The sequence below is a fragment of the Lygodium microphyllum genome, chromosome 10, assembly GCF_053477565.2.
Source record: "Lygodium microphyllum isolate KBCC chromosome 10, Lygodium_microphyllum_v1.1.10, whole genome shotgun sequence".
NCBI classification, from domain to species: Eukaryota; Viridiplantae; Streptophyta; class Polypodiopsida; order Schizaeales; family Lygodiaceae; genus Lygodium; species Lygodium microphyllum.
Genome location: NC_141144.1, coordinates 66958620 through 66979057, shown reverse-complemented (window position 1 = coordinate 66979057; position 20438 = coordinate 66958620). Strand labels below are relative to the sequence as shown.

At 42.9% G+C, this 20438-nt stretch overlaps 1 protein-coding gene across 2 annotated transcripts in view; it reads left to right on the top strand.

Moving 5' to 3' along the window:
- Positions 1-3573: 3573 nt before the first annotated feature.
- Positions 3574-20438, top strand: part of LOC148030111 (mitochondrial import inner membrane translocase subunit TIM10-like) — a 95423-nt gene continuing 78558 nt past the window's right edge. The window contains exons 1-2 of one of the 2 annotated variants that reach the window (XM_087686381.1): positions 3574-3732; positions 3806-3837. In XM_087686381.1, coding sequence (XP_087542507.1) covers positions 3717-3732; positions 3806-3837 — 48 coding nt within the window. In that variant the 5' untranslated portion in view covers positions 3574-3716. Of the gene's footprint in view, positions 3733-3805; positions 3838-9447; positions 9535-20438 lie in introns of those variants that run through there. The other variant, XM_087686382.1, reaches the window with a different exon arrangement.

Below are 20438 nucleotides of genomic sequence, written 5' to 3'. Positions count from 1 at the left end.
TACTTCACTTTTCTTTTTCATAAAATACACCCAAACTTTTCTGCTATAGTCATCAATAAAAGTGACAAAATAATGACAGTCTCCAATAGATGCAGCTTTAGTAGTCCACACATTAGAGTGGATTAATTCCAATGGCTTCTTACTCTCTTTAACATGTCTAGGAAATAGTTTCCTTGCCTATTTTCCAAATTGACAGGCTTCACATACCTTATGCATTTCTACAACCTTGAATTTAGGAAGTCCTGCAACAATATTTTGGGCCTACATTGATTTAAGTCGCTGTACATTAACATGACCAATGCGTTTATGCCAGATATCAATATATGCAACTACACCGGTCCCATGTGCAAACATTGCTGCACTCAATTCAGGCATGTCTGCATCCAACGTAAACATTATGCCCTTCTTATTTCCTTTTGCTATCAAGCGACCTTTATTTTTCATATCCTCAACAAAGCATCCATGAGGATTAAATCCGACCTGCAAACCCTGCTCAACTATTTGACCAACAGAAACCAGGTTCTTGGTGATATTCGGGACATGAAATACAACCGACACGCATTTCTTTGTTCCATCCTACATAGACAAATGAATTTTTCCAATTTCCACAATAGGATGTGCAATATCATCACCAGTCTCCACAAATCTTGGTTTTTCCATTTCCTTGCATCCTGCATCCATTCTGCATGACCTGTCATGTGGTTTGATGCACCTGAGTCAACATACCACACATCGTTGCTTTCTTCTGCACTTGTCACAGAATTGGTCATGTGCTGCACCATAAACAAATGCACATTTTTGTCATCACCCTCTCTACTAGAAGATGCATAATTCCCTTGTTGCAATTTTCCATTCATGATGTCATTCTGCTTTTTATAGCAGTCTTTAGCCATATGATCCATTTTACCACAGTAGTAATATTCAACATTGCTGTTTGCATTTTGGCCTCTTTGCCATCCACCACGACCTCTTTGGCTCCCCCTGCCTCTAGAGTTACTATGTCCTCCTCCATAGGACTAGTTTTCTTGAGTTTGCTGCATATTTTGATTTCTACCACGGCCTCCAGATCGGCCTCCTCTACCTCTGCCTCTACCTCTTTCAGCATTTGAGTAGAAGACAGCTTCTTTTGAAGTTCCTCCTGAAGAAGATGCACCACCATTTCTCTGCTCCTTAGAAATTAGAAGAGCAATCAACTCCTCAAAATCAGGAAATCTTTTACGGATGGAAATTGATGTTTGAAACTATGCATAATCCTTTCCTAGACCGTTCAAGGTCACAAAAACTAAATCATCATATTCCACTAGCGACCCAATGGAAGAAAGTGCATCTGCAATCTTCTTCACCTTCATGTGGTAGTCATTGATGCTCATGCTTTCTCTTTGCACATTGTGCAACTCTTGCTTGAGCTGCATTTTCCTGGCTTACGTATTTGTGCTATACATTTTTGACAAAGTATCCCATGCCTCCTTTGGCATACTTGCATCCTGAATATGCACAATCATAGAGTCTGAAATACTGATAGACAGCCAGTACATAACTTTTTTGGCTCTCTCATGCCATCCTTTAAATGCTTGCATTTGCTGTTGATTGGGAATATCAGGAAGAATTGGTTCTTCTTCATTTCCTGCAACGAATTTCCAATATCCTTTTCCCATAAGGAAATTCGTCATTCTAAACTTTCATGCTTAGAAGTTGGTTTTGTCAAGCTTTTCAGTGACAATCTGTGAAAGAGAATCAGACGCCATTAAAAAACACTGCAAAAAATTCTGTCATTGCAAAAAACACAACTTCACCCTCACAAAGGCAAATCTGCAAAATTGACAAAAGTGGTATTTGACCACATAGTCACTTCCTAGTGACGATTTTGCATCAATATGCAACAAGGATGATTCTGTAACTCCCAATGTCTCTGCGCACAGGCATACGATGCAATTTCTACGATAACTTTTCACCGACCTGTAGAACAGTGGTCGCACAGTAAAAAATAGGGCATTTTCTTGAGTGCATGCGGAAAACTTCTGCCTTCAAAATGGGCCCCGAAATGGCCTCAAATCAAAACAACAGGGCAACCAGAGGCTAAAGCCCTATCCTATAGCATATACTACCCTCTTGCTACACCGCGAAGGGTGTCTCAATCTGAGACAATGCACTCTTGCACTTTTCGGCTGTGCTACCTGCAGAGACTTGCTCCCAAACTCAAAAAATGAAAGTAACACTAGTCCTCTTACCAGAACACCGCGAACTTGGTTTGCTTTCTTGAGCTCCTTACCACGAACCAGGCTCTGATACTATGTCAAGTTATGGGAGAGAAGGAAGGAGTCTCACTTGTAGCTTTCTCACTTGCACAATGGGGGAATACACACATAGGTGGAGGCTGAAAATAGTTTTTCCTCTTCTTAGTTGTGTAAGCCAAAAAGAACACTAGTACATAGAAATAGAATAACCCTATATATGGGTCTCAAACCAAACTTAACTAACTAAGGTGGCATACTAACTGAGCCACGAACTAGAGTAGATAAGGATAGTTGTCATCTAGCTATTATTCATGGGCGGTGTACCAACTGCATATGCAGCTAACAAGTCGGTGACATAAATGCACAATGGTCACCCTGGCATATCACGAGTGGAGCTCGATATCTCAACACCCACATGATGCCGGCTTTGGTCTTGGTAATATCTGATTGACTTGGATGCTCTCATTTACTGAAATCTGTAATTTATTATAGCAAGCATATATGTATGGACTGACATGAATTTTCATGCTGAAATATTCTGAAATGATGTACTTTCACTAGTACTTGGTGGGTAGCAGCTTTGGTTACACTTTTCTTGCCATTTTCTCTCGATTTTGGTGTTTTTTTTGTCATTTTCTACAATAAACAACAAGCAGTTTTAAACTGTCTACAGTCTTCCAGCCTGCATTATGGCGAGTTCGTCCATTGAACGTGCTATTTTCAACATAACTAAGCTTGATGGTACAAATTACTCTTATTAGAAGAGCCAGATTTGGCAGGTGTTGGTGCAAAAATTGCAGATCAAACCTTTGAGGTTGAGTGGGCATTCGTCTACAACTATGCCAGATGAGGAATGGCTTGAGCTTGATGAGTTATGCAAGTCCACTATTATATTATCTCTCACAGAACAAGTTCATTATAATGTCTTTAAGGAAGAACAGAGTGCATGGCAGTTGTGGGATAAAATCAAGAATCTCTATGACAAGAAAAGTCAAGCGAGTCAAATGTATTGGCTAAAGCAGCTTATGGATCTGCGCCGCATGAAGGAGAATGTGACTATGTCTGCTCACTTAAGCCAGTTCCATGCTATACTCAAGAACTTGACTTCGCAGGACATCACTTTTGCAGAGGATGTCACTCCTCTTTTCTTGCTTGGTACTCTTAATGAGTCATGGGATGTATTCCGCACTGCATTATGTACCTCTACTGCTAACTTGAAATTATCTGATGTTGAGAGTGCTCTTTTGCAGGAAGAGGTTAACCGTAAGAATTTGGATGCCTCATGTATTCTTGTGCACTTTATTTGTCATATAATATAACTCATTTTGGAGAGAGAGTGTGTATGCGCGTGTACTTTGCGGTATAACTCATTTTGGAGAGAGAGAGAGAGAGAGAGAGAGTGTGTGCGTGTGATAAACGCAGTTTTTAAATTGAGAGAGGACGAGAGAGAGAGAGCAAGCTGTGCTTCGTAACAGCTACACCATGGCGAGTAAACAAGGTAATGCCTCGCTTTCTTTCTCCTTGAGTACAATAATGGCGGTCGCAATCCTTATGAAGGTGCGGTCTTGCAGGGCCAGATGCGGAAAGCAAACAATACGAGGAGGTGAGTCAAATACGAGAGAGAGAGAGAGAGAGAGAGAGAGAGAGAATGCATGTGCGTCGAAGCAACTCCATCAGCCAGCTCTCGTGTAATCATAAAGTCTTCGTAGAGGTTTTCAATCACTGTCACAACACGACTAGGTCTTACTTGTATTTTTGCATGTCCTTTTGCATTTTGATACGCCTTGTGCTCTAGAGCTAGAGCCAAAGGTCCCTAACAGATGCTACATAGTATAGCAAGGTTCATCAGAACTCTTGGTAGAGTGGCCCAAAGAGCTTATCACCTTGCTGATATAGGACTTCTGTTTGTACACGGTTCATCTTGCCAATAGAGATACTTCACTCGTGTGGATACGTATATGGGCAATTCAATTTACATGTAGTGAGTGTGCTTCTTTTGTAGAGGATACCATGTCTTTAAAAAATATGTGCTGAATGTAACTCCTCTCGTCCAATCATTGTTATCATTTCTAAGTCCAGTAATGGTTATTAGTTCAACCGAGTAAGGCAAAAAGAATGCAAACTAATCAAATGAGACACGAGGCTGAAAAGAGGTCAAGATTGTATTGTCATCTGGATTCAATTGAGTATGTAGAATGTAAGGTAGAGGAGTATATGTTTCCCTGTACTCCAGCTAATGTAGGTGGCTACGAGGGGTAGATAGCGATTCAGTGCATGCACTCACTTGGTAAAGCTTGATTCGTTGGTTAGGGGGGCTAGGAACCAAGCTTGATTTTGTGATCGATTGTTGGTTGTTGGAGTTCAATGTTTTTGCGCTTCTGCTTTCTGCTACTCAAGCTGCAAGTGGAGAAGGTATATTTAATGTGGTGTGGGAGCTTGTCAACTTTTTACTTACCTTCTTAGGTACTGCTTGTTGGGATGCAGCCAGTGCATTTTTTAAACTGCTGCACTTGCTATAACTGATGGAGGCAATTATGGCGGCTGTTGCCACATTCTGGTGATTGGAGGGCTGATTGAAGGTGTTAGTGCTGTCTATTTTTTGGAAAATCCAGCTGCTGCAATTTTTGGGCTGTTGGGTGGTATAGAGTGAGTAAAAAAATTGTGTTTGTTGCTGCATAACTTGATGGCGGAATCAAGGATGTCAGTATTAGCAGGCATGTTATTTCTTGTCTTTTTTTGTGTCCATCTCCTGGTTGTGAGCCTCTGCCAAAGTCTGTTGAGGACATTTGGAGTTGTGGCACTCCTTGTCCCATTAGTCCTTTGTGTTATTATAGCAGCATCCATCCTAGCCTCTAGGCACATCAGGTGGAGATCTCAGATCTGTCCATTTGCTTTCTCTGACTTGTCCATGGCCTCTCCAGGCCTGCCCACTGTTCATGAGCATCCATGTGGCACTCCCGCAGCAGTCATCCCTTTTCCTCTGCACTAGGATCCTAGATTGTTGTTTCCTGTTGCCTCCCTTTGTGGCCTTGAAGCATCCAACAATGCAACAAATTTAGGATTCTTTAGAAGTTGGGCAAAAGTTTCTAGTGCACTTGAGAGTTGAGTGAACTTGTTAACTACAGTGAGTAGTTGTGCTTTGAATAAAGCATCATCGTTCACATTAGTCCTCCTTGGCTCCCTAGATTCTCAAGCAACATTATCTGTCTTATCCCTATTAGTAGACAATTATGTATTGTCTGGTCATCTCTTACTTGGCAGCCTCAGTATGAGTTCAACAGGGACATTAGGAGCTATGACACAGACTTTGTCTGTTAATTTATCTCTTCGAGACACGTTAGGTGGAGGTTCTTCTTGCTTATGTCACTGAGCAATGGTTCAGCTTGATTTCCTTTGTTCTGGGCAGGCAGCATTGCCACTTGACAGGGTGGACATTATCCCATCAGCGGGTACACATGGCTGTTCACACTGGTCCCCGACCTGCATTAAATGCAAGTTGGCCGGATCAGGTCAGTCAGTTTCATAGCTTGCGGCCATTTATTGCTGCCTTTCCACTCCTTTGTCAGTTCATGCAGATCATCACCAACCCTCATCATTTTGTCATCATCCTCCTGCCTCTATTTGGCACCCTCCCTAATCCTCCGTGTTGTGTGTGGGGGACTGATAGTTCCAGCCGTGTACCTTCAGTTTTCTTCCTTGGACTCCATTGAGTTTCTTGTCTCCCCATCTTCTCTTCTCATTCTAGCTCTTGTTTTCTTCTGTTTTCTTTCAGTTTTGTTGCTTGGACTCCATTGTGTTTTGTCTTCACCTTCTCTTCTCACTCTTGCTCTTGTTTTCTTCATTGTTTTGTATCCATCTTCTCTTCTCACTCTTGCTCTTGTTCTCTTCAAGTTTTGCTGCGCACTCTCACATAGTATCATTAGCCATTGTGTTTTGTATCCATCTTCTCTTCCCACTCTTGCTCTCATTCTCTTCAAGTTTTGTTGCTTGGACTCCATTGTGTTTTGTATCCATCTTCTCTTCTCACTCTTCCTCTTGTTCTCTTCAAGTTTTGCTGCGCACTCTCACATAGTATCATTAGCCAAGGTGGGCGTTTGGAAGAGATTGAAGTGGAGCATCCATTATAGGCTGTACCAGCTGCATTTCCATTCATTAGGGGCCTCAAGTGCCGCTTTTTTTGTAGGGAAAGCCTTCCAAGATCAGGTTTTCATCCCCAATAGCTCCACATGTTGCATTTTCCTCATCAATAGCTTTCCCCCTTGCATTTGCAGCCAGCCAAACCCTACCTGTTGTGTTTTCTCAGTCTGCCCCTCTTTTTGCCTGATTTCACTGCTGATATCAACATTCTAGGCCATACAATCACCAAGCAAGACTCCTTTCTAGGCTGGTGACCTCAATAGCAGGTCACCTCAACAGCATCAGCCATTCTTCCTTGTTTTTTGTAGGTATCTTTAAAGGGCATAGATTGTAGGCTGGCACGAGTGGCAGGATTGTGTGGATTGAGATTGCCAAGACCACTGAAGTGAATTGAGATTGAGAAGGTTGGCTTTTTGACTGCTATGATTGAGATTGTTGCAAAGATTGGCAAGATTGTGATAGAGATCTCAACGTGGATTGATAGGCACATTGCTACCACACCAAATTCCAACTCCCAACTGCCTATATACCATTCTCTCCTTATTCTTTCTTTGATGGCTGCAAGTCCATGATTGGCAATCATGGCACCATTTGTTTAGCTGTCCATTCTACCCTCTCTCCCCGCTTCTAATAAGATGGATGAGGCAAATTACTCATTACTCAATCTGGTCATGCAAAATTGAGTGCATTCTCAATGCTTTTGAGCTATGGGAGTTTGCCATTGTCCCTCATCACCAACCTGTAGTGGATTCCCTCGTTGGAGCAACCATGGACTCAACGGCTCCATAGGATTGACCCAATGCTAGGGTCCACTCATTGCTCTTTTCAAGTTGTAAAGACGTGCATGACATGTCTCCATTGTAGGGTTGCATTCCGTGCATGTATGGAATGTTCTGTACGGTTCTGTGTAGGATCCATGCGTTCAAATCGTTCGAAAAGGTGACCATTGCCTGCGTGTAGAATCTGACTGTTGGTTTTGCATTTTGATAATATTTTTGGAATTGTTTGGAGTTTGAAGTTTGAACTTCACTTTTTCTTTCACATTCCTTCCTTCATGAATCATGAATCATACTCTCTCTTCTCCTCCCTCACCTCAAGGCCCACTCCTTGTAAAAGGGCAGTCTCCTTCCCCCTATCTCACCACACAGATCAATTTGTAGTGTGCTCATCTTCTTCAATCGTCTTTTAAGTCTCCATTTTCTTCAAGCACCCTACTTCCTCTCTCCCTCTCTCTCTCCCCCCCTCTTCCTCTCCCTTTCCCTCACCTCTTTCATGTTTCTCCTATTCCTATCTATCCCTATCCCCCTTCCTCTTCCTATCCCTTTTCCTCACATCCTCTCTCTCCTCTCCCTAATACCTATCCCTCCCTCTTTCTCCCTCCCTCTCCCTCTCCCTCTTCATCACTTTCAACTTTCATTCATCGGACATCCATATCACATCCTCTGCATGTCCCTATCTCTTTTTCAAATCCCATTTCTCTCCCTCTCCTTCTTTCTCTCATTTCTTTCCACAATGCCTAGGTCTCTCCATGAAGCTTTTCGTCTCTATACCACAAATCTTGAGAAGACCATGTGCAAGTCAAATTGCTACCGTTGGACTTGCAAGTTTTGTGGGAAGACAATGACATGTAGTGTGACAAGGCTCATAATCCATTTGACCAAGGTGGGTGGTCAATGCGGCCCATGTTCTCAAATCCCCCAAATTGTGGCCGGTGAAATTATGAAGAAGTATTCTTCCCTCTCCATCAAAGCGGTCGTGTGTCGAGCTTGTCAAAGGTTCAAGAGGAGGTGGTCACCCCCAGTATGGAAGTGGATACTTTCAAAACTCCTAATCCTAGTCCATGCACCTCAACGGCCTTGAGTTCTACTACCATTGTTGGAAGCAAAAGGCCATGTAGATAAGCTTTGCTACAAGAAGCTACGGGTGGCTTTTTTTGGCTTTTGTCTTTTTTCAAAGAGAGACAAAGAAATGTGGAGATAGAGATTGCACGCACCATCATTGAGTGCAATCTCCCATTCCATTTGCTTGGAGTGGATAGGTGGAAAAGAATGGTCAAAGCCATTTCCGTGGTTTGTTCATGCAAGGAGTGGTATGGTATCTCCTACAACAATATGTGGACTAAGAAGCTCAACGAGGAGAGAGAGAGAATCAATAGATCTCTTAAACTTGTGCATGTTGGATGGGCAAAGTATGGTTGCACCATACTCTTAGATGGATGGAGATATAGGAAGAAACGAGGTATGATCAACATTCTTGTTTCTTTACCTCTTGGCATCTTTTTCTTGTGAACTATGGATGCTGGGCAAAGAGGACGAAGAAGAACACGGGCTTTTATATAGGCACATATTCGACAAGCTATTATTGAGGTAATCTTAAAACTCAAGATTCAAAATTTAAATTATTTTATAGTTTATTATTCATTTTTTGTTTAAATTTGTATTTTTTAGAATCTAAATTTAATCTCTTGAGTCGTATTTTACCATCTACCCCAATATCTCTTCCACTTCATCTACAACCTTAATCTTGGTTCTCACCCACCTTCTATTTCTCTTGTACCATGTAGGTTGGTATGGCCAATGTGGTACAAGTGGTCACCGACAATGCCTCCAATTGTCAGAGGATGGGATGCTTGCTTGTTGCGGAGTTTCCATCCATTGTTTAGACCTTGTGTGCCACCCATTGTATTGACCTTCTCATGGAGGACATTGGGCCCCTTGATTGGGTGAAAAAGATTGTTGTAGATGCTTGCTGCATTGTAGATTTCATCACAAAGAAAGTAAAGATCTTGGCTATCTTTTGCGCCTATAGTGATGTGGAGCTAAAGAAGCCCTCCAAGTCTTGTTTTTTTGCCATGTGATTGCTTTTAGAGCAACTATATGATGTGCAAAATAAGATTTAGCAAGCCATGGTCTTAAAGGAGTTTAAGACATGGTTGCAAGAGCAGCCACTCGAGTGTAGAAGAGGGAAAAGCCATTCAGGGGCTTTTCTTGAAAGAGGTGTTTTGGCATGATGTATGTGCATTGGCCATAGCGATCACCCCCTTATATAGGGTGTTAGACATAATTGACATAGAGGGTGCCACCTTGCGGTTTCTTGTACACTTTATGAGAGAGGTCATTGAGGAGATCAAGGCGTATAGAACACTTGGTGTCAAGGACTTGAGGTAACTACTTTAAGCTTTAAGTTGATTAATTGATTTAAGTTTTAAATTTGAAAGGCTAAATGTAATGGCTGCTACTCGAAGGGCTTCTATACCATTGGAGTTGGTCCACACCAACCTATGCGGTGCTTTGGGCACAATCTCCATTGGGAAGGCCAAGTATTTGATGGTGATCATTAATGATTTCAGCTGTTATGTGTGGTCTTATTTTTTATAGTACAAAAGCGAGGCATATTTCAACTTTTGTGATTGGAAGGTGTTTGTGGAAAGGCAAACGTCTACCTTGCAAATGGATTCTCGGACAAGCATAAGGCTAGGCCCATTGCCAAGGGATTTGCCCAAAGGATAGGGTTGGATCATGACCACTGATTGGTTTTCTAGATGGACGTGAAGTTTATCTTTTTGAATGGCATTTTAGAGGAGGATATGTATGTCTCATAGCCTCCAAGTTTTCTTATGCGGGGGGAGGAGTGTGAAGAAAACTGCTAGGGTTTGCACCAAGGACACACAGAATGTGATCACGATAGAAATACAAAGAGACAAACACAGACTCAGAGGGCAAAACTCAAACCCTAAACGTAAAACTCAAAAACTCAAACCCTAAATGCAAAACTCAAAACTCAAATCCTAAACGCATAACTCAAAACTCAAACATAGAAACTCAAGCACAAACAGAAGAAGGGAAAGAGAGAATACAACTCTGAAGTGAATGAATGTTGTAAATGAATGTAAGAGTGTACAGTGTGCTTAAGAGTAGAGCAATGTCGGAGTGTGATGTCCACCGAAGTTGGATCCGAAGTATGTGACCACCAGTCGGAGTGTAGAAGTTGCCAAGAATTGCGTGGTGGGGAAACTTGCTTGAGGTGCTGTGTCAAACACACACTGTATACACAAGAGGAAGCTCACTCAAGAACACAAGAAGAGAGATGGAGGCCAAAACGTTTTCTTGTTGATTTCTTATTCTTCTTCCACACACTATACAATGTACACAAAGTATAGATAAGATACAATATAAAGGAAAGTGGTCTTCTAAGTCAAACAGTGCATAACCGACTTCACTAATCGAATGGCATTATATCTTTGCTAGCTGTAGGTAGGTGTAATAAACTAAATATAATAAGTGATAAGTCAGTGGCCATGTGAGTATCATAATGACCATCAAAGTGCTAAGTGTAGATGTGTGGACTCATCTAGCCAGACGGTCCATCATCAATGTTTGCACGTGTTGAGCTTGCCATCTCAACACTTTCCCTTAAGCTCAATTCTATCTCTACAACTCCAAGTAAGCTTCGGAACTTTCAAAGCTTCTCTACACCCAATGCCTTTGTGAAAATGTCAGCTATCTGATTCTGTGTGCTGATATATACCGAGTTAATCTCTCCTGCAAGTACCTTCTCTCTCACAAAGTGGTAGTGCACCTCAATGTGTTTTGTTCTAGCATGGAACATTGGATTCCTAGCTAGCTGTATGCTGCTCATGTTGTCACAATGAATGACAACTGGACCACCTCCTTGCACGTCCAAATCACCTAATAACTTTTGCAGCCATACCATCTCACATGCTGCTATAGCAGTACTTTTATACTTAGCCTCTATACTCGATAAAGCAACTGTAGGTTGCTTTTTGTTGCTCCATGTTACTGCTGCACTACCAAGGGAAAACATGAATCCACTTGTAGATCTTCTGTTTGACATGCTACCAGTCTAATCTGCATTTGTGTACCCAAAGACCTGTACAGTCCTTACCTGCCTCATAAAAAAGTCCATAATGTAAAGTGGACTTCACATACCTCAATATACGTCTAATTGCATCCAAATGAGGCTTTCTAGGCATTTGCATAAATTGACTGACAAAGCCAACAGTATAGCTGAAGTTTGGCCTTGTGAGTCATGTAAATCAAACTCACTACTATAGTAGGGTCTTCTATCTCATTCCCAACGTCAGTACTCAACTTCACATTTTGCTCCAATGGTACTGAAAGAGGCTTATATGTTGTTATACCATACTTGGATAACATATCCAGGCCATACTGCCTTTGGGATAGCCATATACCCTCATCACATCTGATCACCTTAATACCAAGAAAATATCTCAGCTGATCCAAATCCTTCATCTCAAACTTATTCTTCAAGAAGTCCTTAATTTCAACAATCCCATTGTCATTGTCACCTGTAATAATCAAGTCATCCACATAGATGACTATGATGACTAAACCTACATCTCCCTTTCTCACGTAAAGTGAGTGATCAGCATCAGAAATACAAAATCCAATATTGACAAGATACTCTTCAATCTTGTCAGACCATGCTCTAGGTAGCTGGTTTAGCCCATAGAGTGCCTTCTTTAACATGCACACATATGTGGGATGCTCTAAATCCTCATAACTTGCTGGCTGCTCCATATACACTTTTTTTTGCAATTCACCATACAAGAAGGCATTCTTAACATCCATTTGCTGCAAACTCCAACCTTTGGCTGCTGCCAAAGCAATCACACATCTAACAGTTGCCATCCTAGCAATTGGATTGAATGTCTCTTCATAATCTATGTCATATGTTTGAGCATAGCCTTTTGCAACCAGCCTAGCTTTATACTTGCTAACTGAACCATCTGCATTATGCTTGACTTTGTAAATCCACTTATAGCCAATAGCTTTCTTACCCTTAGGTAAGGGCACCAAATTCCAAGTCTTATTGGCTTCTAATGCAGCCATCTTCTCATCCATTGCTGCATCCCAATGAGCATGACTAATAGCATTCTCAAAACAAGTGGGCTCAACATCCTCAACTAGTTTCACCATATAAGTATAATGGTGAGTTGCATAACCTTCAAAACCAAATCTTTTAATAGGGTATTTGACCCTCCTAGATCTGCGTACCATCGGATTACTCAATGGAGCCTTTACATTACTCCGAGCTCTCTGTACACCTGGTGTCCTGACTGAAGAAATACCAAGCTCATCATTCAAACTCTCTGAGCCATTGGAATCTTTGTCAAATCCCAAATGATTGGTAGATGCATCATCACCATTCAACACTTTCTTCTTTGCTTTGTCCTTCCGTGCAACACTTATAGATCCACTTGAAGATGTGGGGCTGCTACTCAATCTCCCAGACCAAGGGCTCACTGTAGGTATAGTACCAGATGATGTTTCTGGTCCACTAAGACTCTGCGATTCTTGTTTTTCTTTCTGCACATAATTGTCATGATCATTATCATCATCTAATACATCACCAGTAGGTGCATACCAGTTGCCCATCTCATCGAAGATAACATTCCTGCTCACTCTGAACTCACCTGTGACAGGGTTACAACATTGATACCTTTTCTACTCTAAAGAGTACCCAATAAAAATACATTTTTCAACCTTTGGATCAAGCTTTTTCCGTAGCTCATCTGGCACATGAACATATGCAACACATCCAAATACCTTGAGGTGCGATACATCAGGCTTCTTGCCAGTAAAGCACTCTTTAGGAGTCATCCCATGAATTGTAGCTGTGGGAGTTCTGTTCATAATGTGGACAGCAGTATGGACAGCCTTAGACCAAAAATGTTTGGGCATATTGTTTTCAACCATTAATGCTCGTGCGACTTCTGCAATATGCCTATTTTTTCTTTTTGCAACTCCATTTTGCTGTGGGGTATACTTGCAAGTAAATTGCCTCTTTATTCCATGAGTCCTCAAGAAGCCAGTAAACTCATTAGAGAGGTACTCTTCCCCTCTATCTGATCTTAAGCACTTCACTTTCAAGCCTGTTTCTGTTTCAACAGCTGCCTTAAAAGATTTGAAGTGCTCAAACACATCACTCTTTTTTTTCATGAAGTATATCCATAGCTTCCTTGAACAGTCATCAATAAATGTGACAAAGTATTTGTTGCCACCAAGAGATACATTCTGTGTAGGCCCCCAAACATCTGTATACACTACATCAAGTATTTTTCTATTCACTTGTCTTTCATGTGAGAAGGGTTGTTTTGTCTGCTTACCAAGCTGGCATGCTTCACAGACTTTATGCAATTCTACAACTCTAAAAGAAGGCAACCCTGTAACCAATCCTTTGGACTGTATTAATTTCAGCTTTTGCACATTGCATGTCCAATATGTTTGTGTTATATTTCAATATCTACAACTATTCCTTTTCCTTTAGCATACATAGCAGTATCCATTGCAAGGATTCCAACATCTAAAGTGAACATTCGGCCAACTCTATTTCCTTTTGTGACCAACCTGCACTTATCATTAAAGTCTTTTACAAAACAATCTTTTGCATTGAATTGGACATGCAACCCCTGCTCTACCATTTGGCCAACAGACACTAGATTCTTTGTAATTAATGGCACATGTAATATATCTGTCAGACTCTTTGTCTAGCCATCATACAAGGATAAGGGAACCTTTCCAATGTGTGAAATTGGGTGGCATGAATCATCACCCGTCTGCACATAACCTGATTTTGTAGGTCTTGCATCTCTCCAAACCATTTAACATGATTGGTCATGTGATTAGATGCACCTGAATCAATATACCATACATCATCATGTGTCCCCTTTCTTACAACTGCGTTCATCAAATGCTGCATAACAAACAGACGCTCATTTTTGTCTTCATTCTGTCGTGTAGATGATGTATAGTTTCCTTGTTACAATTTACCATTGTGTATATCATCCTTCTTAGCATAGCAATGGGTTGCAATATGGCTTGTTTTGCCACAATAATGGCAAACAATAGCAGAATTTCCAGAACCTTTATTCTGCCATTCACCTCTTTCTCTAGAGCTCCCTCTGCCTCTAAAGTTTCCTCGGCCTCCTGAAACCTACATTTCACCAAATTGCTGATTGAACCTGTTTTGCTGGTTATCGCTAGCACGTATCTGTTAGCAGAGTATTTGTCAGCTCATGTGTGAGTCTGAGCTTGATCTGGGCTAGGCATTTTTTATTAGGTATTTTAGGTATTTTTTTGGTGTGGGATTTTATGCCATTGGGGCATTTTATGCACCAGTCGGCCAGCATTAAATGCTGTCCGACCAGCATTATTGCTCTCCACTTTTTCAGCCTATTTATACTCAGTGGCTCCTCCTCAGTCAGTCACTTCATTTCACCATCTGCAGACTCTGTGGAGAGAGGAGCCAGTGCCAGTGCCCACGCAGCCAGTGACTCACTGTTGTATGCGACTGTCTCGTGTTCAGATATATGGATTCCATTTCCCGTGCATACATCTGAGTTCTCATCTGTATCGTATTCTTTTCTTTTCTCTTTTTGTCTTGTGTTTCAGCAGTTTATTTCAGCACATGTTTATGCTTCCACCGCTGCTCCACTTCTGACATGGTATCAGTTTTCAGGATTTGTGTTTCTGCTGTGTTTTCTTGCTGATTTCAGGACTGTTTTGTACCCCTGCTGATCAAACGACTGCTGTAGCAGCCAGGCGACCTGTTTTGGGGCTGTTTTCAGCCTGCGTTTTTTGCAGTTTTGCCATCGCCTGCTGCCTACGCACCCTTTGCTGCCTGCGTTTTTCATCTGCAGCTGCTGGCGACAGTTTTCTACCTGTTTTTCTCCAGTTTACAACCTGCGTTTTGCTGATTCAGCATCTCTCGTGGCTGGGTGATTGTTACTTCAGGCCGTTTTCTCTGTTTTTGGCAGTTTTTGACTGATTTTTTGACTTTCTACAGTAGATTTTGTCTTCTATTGATCAAATTTTGGGTTATATTGCATGTGAACTCTCATTTTCTGCAGTCTGTGCTTGTGTTTTGGCTGTGTTTCCTCTCTCAATTCCATCTCTTCTCTACTTCTCTTCTTATCCTCTCCATATGGCTCCTCCGTGCACTTCCACTGATGATAAGTTACATGGACCTGATTATCTCACATGGAGTGCTGTCATGAAAGCTTGGTTTGTGCAGAAGCGGCTATGGTACATCGTCTGTGGAGCTATTGCTCGACCTCTCCGTCCTTTTCCTCTTCTTGAAGACTTTGATGAGGACAACCATGAGGAAGCGGTGCTCACATGGGACTTGGACGATGCCCGTGCTTACTCGGCGTTGCTTCGGTGTATTTCTAAAGCGGTCTTACCGGCGGTTATCTCCTGTAGGACATCTCCTGAAGTATGGCAGAAGTTGCAGCAGATGTACGAGGCATCTTCCACCATGCGGGCAGTCACACTTTATGGCCAGCTCCAGCAGATGAAGTTTGAGCCGAAAGATACTATTCAGTCTTTTCTTCTTCGTGTTACGCAGGTACAGGACCAGCTTCGGCACATGCATTCTGCTCTTTCCGAGGCGCATCTCGTCGAGACGGTCCTCTCCAAGCTCCCCCCGGAGTTTGATGGAGTGGCCAATGCTTTGCGGGCGCAGACATCATCGACTCCTGTCAATTTTACACATATGACCTCGATGCTTCTTGAGCATGAGATATCCTTGAGATTACAGGGGCGGCTTCCGGCACATTATGGAGGTGAGGCTTATGTAGCTTCAGAGAGGGGTAACGGGAAGAAGAAGTCGAAGGCCCAGTGTTACCACTGTGGCAAGAAGGGACATTTGCGGAAGGACTGCAAGAAGTTAGTGGCTTCCAGGAAGAAGGAGCAGAAGACGAAGCGGGATGCTGACTCTACCGATGAGTCCTCTCCTTCATCAGACTCCGACTCCGATCCTCCGACCAAGGTGAAGTCCAAGGAGCGGAAGGGATCCTCTTCTTTGGATCGCGGGAAGGGCTTGGTGGCACCTTCCTCGGCTGCTTTCTAGTGGTGGTGATGAGGTCATCCCTCACAACTCTCTTGTGCCAGAGAGGGAGTGTGAGCGGGTGTTCAGATGGGGCAGCCGCGCGCCTCATCTATACTTTTATACAGGTGCACAGGTTCCAGAGAGGGACGTCCCTGACGCATCGACTTCAGTCTGGTGGAATCAAATCCTGGAGCTGGGATTGACATCCAGGTTCATGCTGAGCTGGTTATCTGACAGAGAGCGGGAGGCTTTCGTCTGGAGCTTACATGAGGGGACACTTTGGTGGTTTGGCCAAAGGCAGGGAATCCATGGTCACATATGTTCAGAGGCATTTTTGACAGGTTGGTCTTGTATGCTACTGCGAGACATTGATGATGGACACAGAGACATTCTATGATCTTCTCTATTTTCAGGTGTTTGGTACGATTGACATCGGCATCAGGTTCTCTCCGAGGCACCTTGGTGGTGGCTTGATCACCCACTGGTTGGGTATCCATGGTTCTACTTGGTGGTTCTATGTTGTATAGTTTTTGATCCCTTTTCATTGTACTATTGTATTGTATCAGATCACTCATGATTTGAGAGAGGGTGTTAGCAGAGTATTTGTTAGCTCATGTGTGAGTCTGAGCTTGATCTGGGCTGGGCATTTTTTATTAGGTATTTTAGGTATTTTTCTGGTGTGGCATTTTATGCCATTGGGGCATTTTATGCACCAGTCGGCCAGCATTAAATGCTGTTCGACCAGCATTATTGCTCCCCACTTTTTCAGCCTATTTATACTCAGTGGCTCCTCCTCAGTCAGTCACTTCATTTCACCAGCTGCAGACTCTGTGGAGAGAGGAGCCAGTGCCAGTGCCCACGCAGCCAGTGACTCATTGTTGTATGCGACTGTCTCGTGTTCAGATATATGGATTCCATTTCCCATGCATACATCTGAGTTCTCATCTGTATCGTGTTCTTTTCTTTTCTCTTTTTGTCTTGTGTTTCAGCAGTTTATTTCAGCACATGTTTATGCTTCCACCGCTGCTCCACTTCTGACAGTATCATACCACGGCCTCTCGAGGAGAATCTACCACGTCCCCTTTCTGAACTTGAGTAAAATGCTTGAACCTGTTTACCATTTTTTTCAGATGAGTCACCCTGCATGTTGATCTCTTCGGTAACCATGAGAGAGATCAACTCATGAAAATTTGGAAATGGCTTCCGTACATATATTGAAGTAAGAAATGATTTTTATGCCTTCTCATTGTTAAGGCGACTCAAAGTGGATGAAACCAAATCATCATCATCAGGCATTGCATAAATCGCTGCTAAAGCATCTACAATGCTCCTCACCTTCAACACATACTCATTGACATACATTTTCCCTTTCTTCAAGGCATTCAACTCTTGCTTGAGTTAAATCTTTCGTGCCTTTGTATGTACTGAAAACATGTTCTCAAAAATTGTCCAAGTTGCATGTGAAGTTTTTGCATTTCTGATATGTCTCAACATTATATTATCAATGACTGCAGATAACCAGTACATTATCTTTTTGTCTTTTGCATTCCATTCTTTCCATGCTTTTAATTTATCTGCAGTCGGGGATACCCAGCTCTGGCTCCTTTTCTTTACCTGAAACAAATTCATAAAGACCCTTTCCAATGAGGAAGTTCGTTACACGGAACTTTCATGAAGGGTAGTTGTTCTTGTCGAGCTTCTCAATAATGGGATTTCCACTGCTCTCTGCCATTATCATAAACAAGGATACGACACAACAAGCTAGTCTTCTACAATCTTTCACAACACGTTCACAGCACTATACTAAGTAACCTTTTTCACTGATTGCTCAATAGTATATGTAATCTGCAACGTGTTTGCAGATAAACCTTATGTTTGCTTCCTGCAAACACCTAAAAAATTACAGATTCGCAATCTGTAACCTATGTACCCACCTTCGGTCAATATAGCCGAAATCATAGTGTACCCTGAAAGTGCTGTCCGCAATCTTGCGGCTCTAAAACGGAGTCTGAGACGGCCTCAGACGCCCAAAATATACAGTGCTCTGCTCGCATACCAAATCTCACAGCAATCTATAGAATATACAGTGCTCTGCTCGCATACTAAATCTCACAATAATTTGAGATTTTTGCTCTACCGTGCTTCCGGTGCCTCCACATGCACTATTTGTCAGAGTGTAGCGACGCGGAAGCGTGGGACCAAGACTGAGAGAGAGAGAACGCAGAGAGAAGAGAGAGACAGTGGAACATGAAGATCTGCTGTATAAAGTGTGTTGTATACAAAGATATGCAGATATGTACACGGGTGCAATGCGCGGGATTGCGTCTCTCCACCTCGACGATGCAACTTGTTGTTCACCTCGAAGTCCGCTGCAGTCTGCACAATCTCCAATCTGAAATCTGCAGATGGAGATGAAATTTGCACGAGTCTCCAGCCAGAAACCTGTGAAGAGTGATAGGAGAGACTGTAGAAGATCGGCTATAAATAGCCAGAAACTGGGCGCTAAAAATAGGCAAGTCGGCTGCATTAAATGCAGCCGATTGGTGCAATACCAGGTCGGACTGCCACGCGGCAGTCCGATTGACCAGTCCGACTGGCTGCCAGGACAGGATCTGATCGCTAACACCCCCTCTCAGAGCCTGGGCAGGGCAGAAGCCTGAGGGATCTGGCATGTCTCCGAAGTAGAGCCTGGGGAAGTACCTTCGTAAACAAATCTGTAAGATTGTCCTCCGTCTTGCAGTACTCCACCGCGATGGTCTCATCCAGAAGCTTCTCTCTGATGAAGTGGTACTGGATCTCTATATGCTTCGTCCGGGCATGGAAAATAGGATTCCGTGCCAAGGCAATGCAACTCTCATTGTCGCATTGCAACAAAGTAGGACGAGTTTGGGGCAGCCAAGCTCCTCCAACAATCTCCGAAGCCACACAGTCTCACATGTGGTGGAAGACGCGGCCCGATACTCCACCTCAGTAGATGAAAGGGCTACCATGGGTTGCTTCTTGCTACTCCATGAGATAACACCTGCACCCAAGGTAAAACAATAACCTATTGTAGATTGCCTGTGGTCCACATCACCAGCCCAATCCGAGTTGCTCCAACTTGCAAGTACAAGATTTGAACCACCTGTTGTAGACCGCATGTGGTCCACATCACCAGCCCAATCCGAGTCGCTCCAACCTGCAAGTACAAGATTTGAACCACTATGCTTGCTGGATAATGAATTCCTAAATCAGATGTCCCCCTCAAATACCGAAGTATCCTTTGGGCAGCCTGCCAATGCACCGTCTGAGGTTCACTCATGAATCCCGCCAAGAGACCAACAGCAAAACAAAGATCAACACGAGTGTTGAGGAGCCAAATCAATGATCCAATCAACTGACGATAGTGGAAAGCATCCGCCAAGGGAGAAGCTGAAGGTGAAGGGGCCTTCCAGTTCGGATCCATAGGAGTAGAAATGGTCCGACAATTCTCTATCGCAAAAGAAACCAAGAGCTCCTGTACATATCTCTGCTGAGAGATGAAAATCCCCCTTTGAGACTGATAAATCTCATGGTCCAAGAAGAAACGGAGTAGACCCAAGTCTGTCATCTCGAACGTCTGATGTAAAGCTGCCTTAGTCTCTTTGACCTTTTGTGCATGATCACCTGTGACAATCAAATCATCAACATACAACACAAAGCACACAACCAGCCCTGGAAGTGTGTACATAAAGTTGCGGATCGGCCTTGGAATGCCGATATCCTAACTGTGACTGAAGAAACGAATCAATCTTCTCGTTCCATGCACGCGGAGCCTGCTTGAGGCCATACAAAGCCTTCTTTAACTTGTAGACTTGCCCATCTGAAGATCCAAAGCCAAGAGGCTGCTCTACATAGATCTCCTCCTTCAAATTACCATTGAGGAAGGCCGACTTCACATCCAACTGGTAAACATGCCATCTCCTGTGGCCGGCCAAGGCAAGAACAGCTCGAATAGTCGCTATACGAGGAGTGGGGGCAAAAGTATCATAACAATCAATCCTTGGGCGCTGTGCAAAACTTTAGCAACAAGGCGAGCCTTGTGCTTGTCCAAAGAACCATCGCTAAGGTACTTGGTCTTGAAGATCCATTTGACGCCAATCACCTTTTTATTCGGGGGGCGAGGCACGAGATACCAAGTGCCATTCCTCTCAATAGCCTCCAACTCGGCTTCCA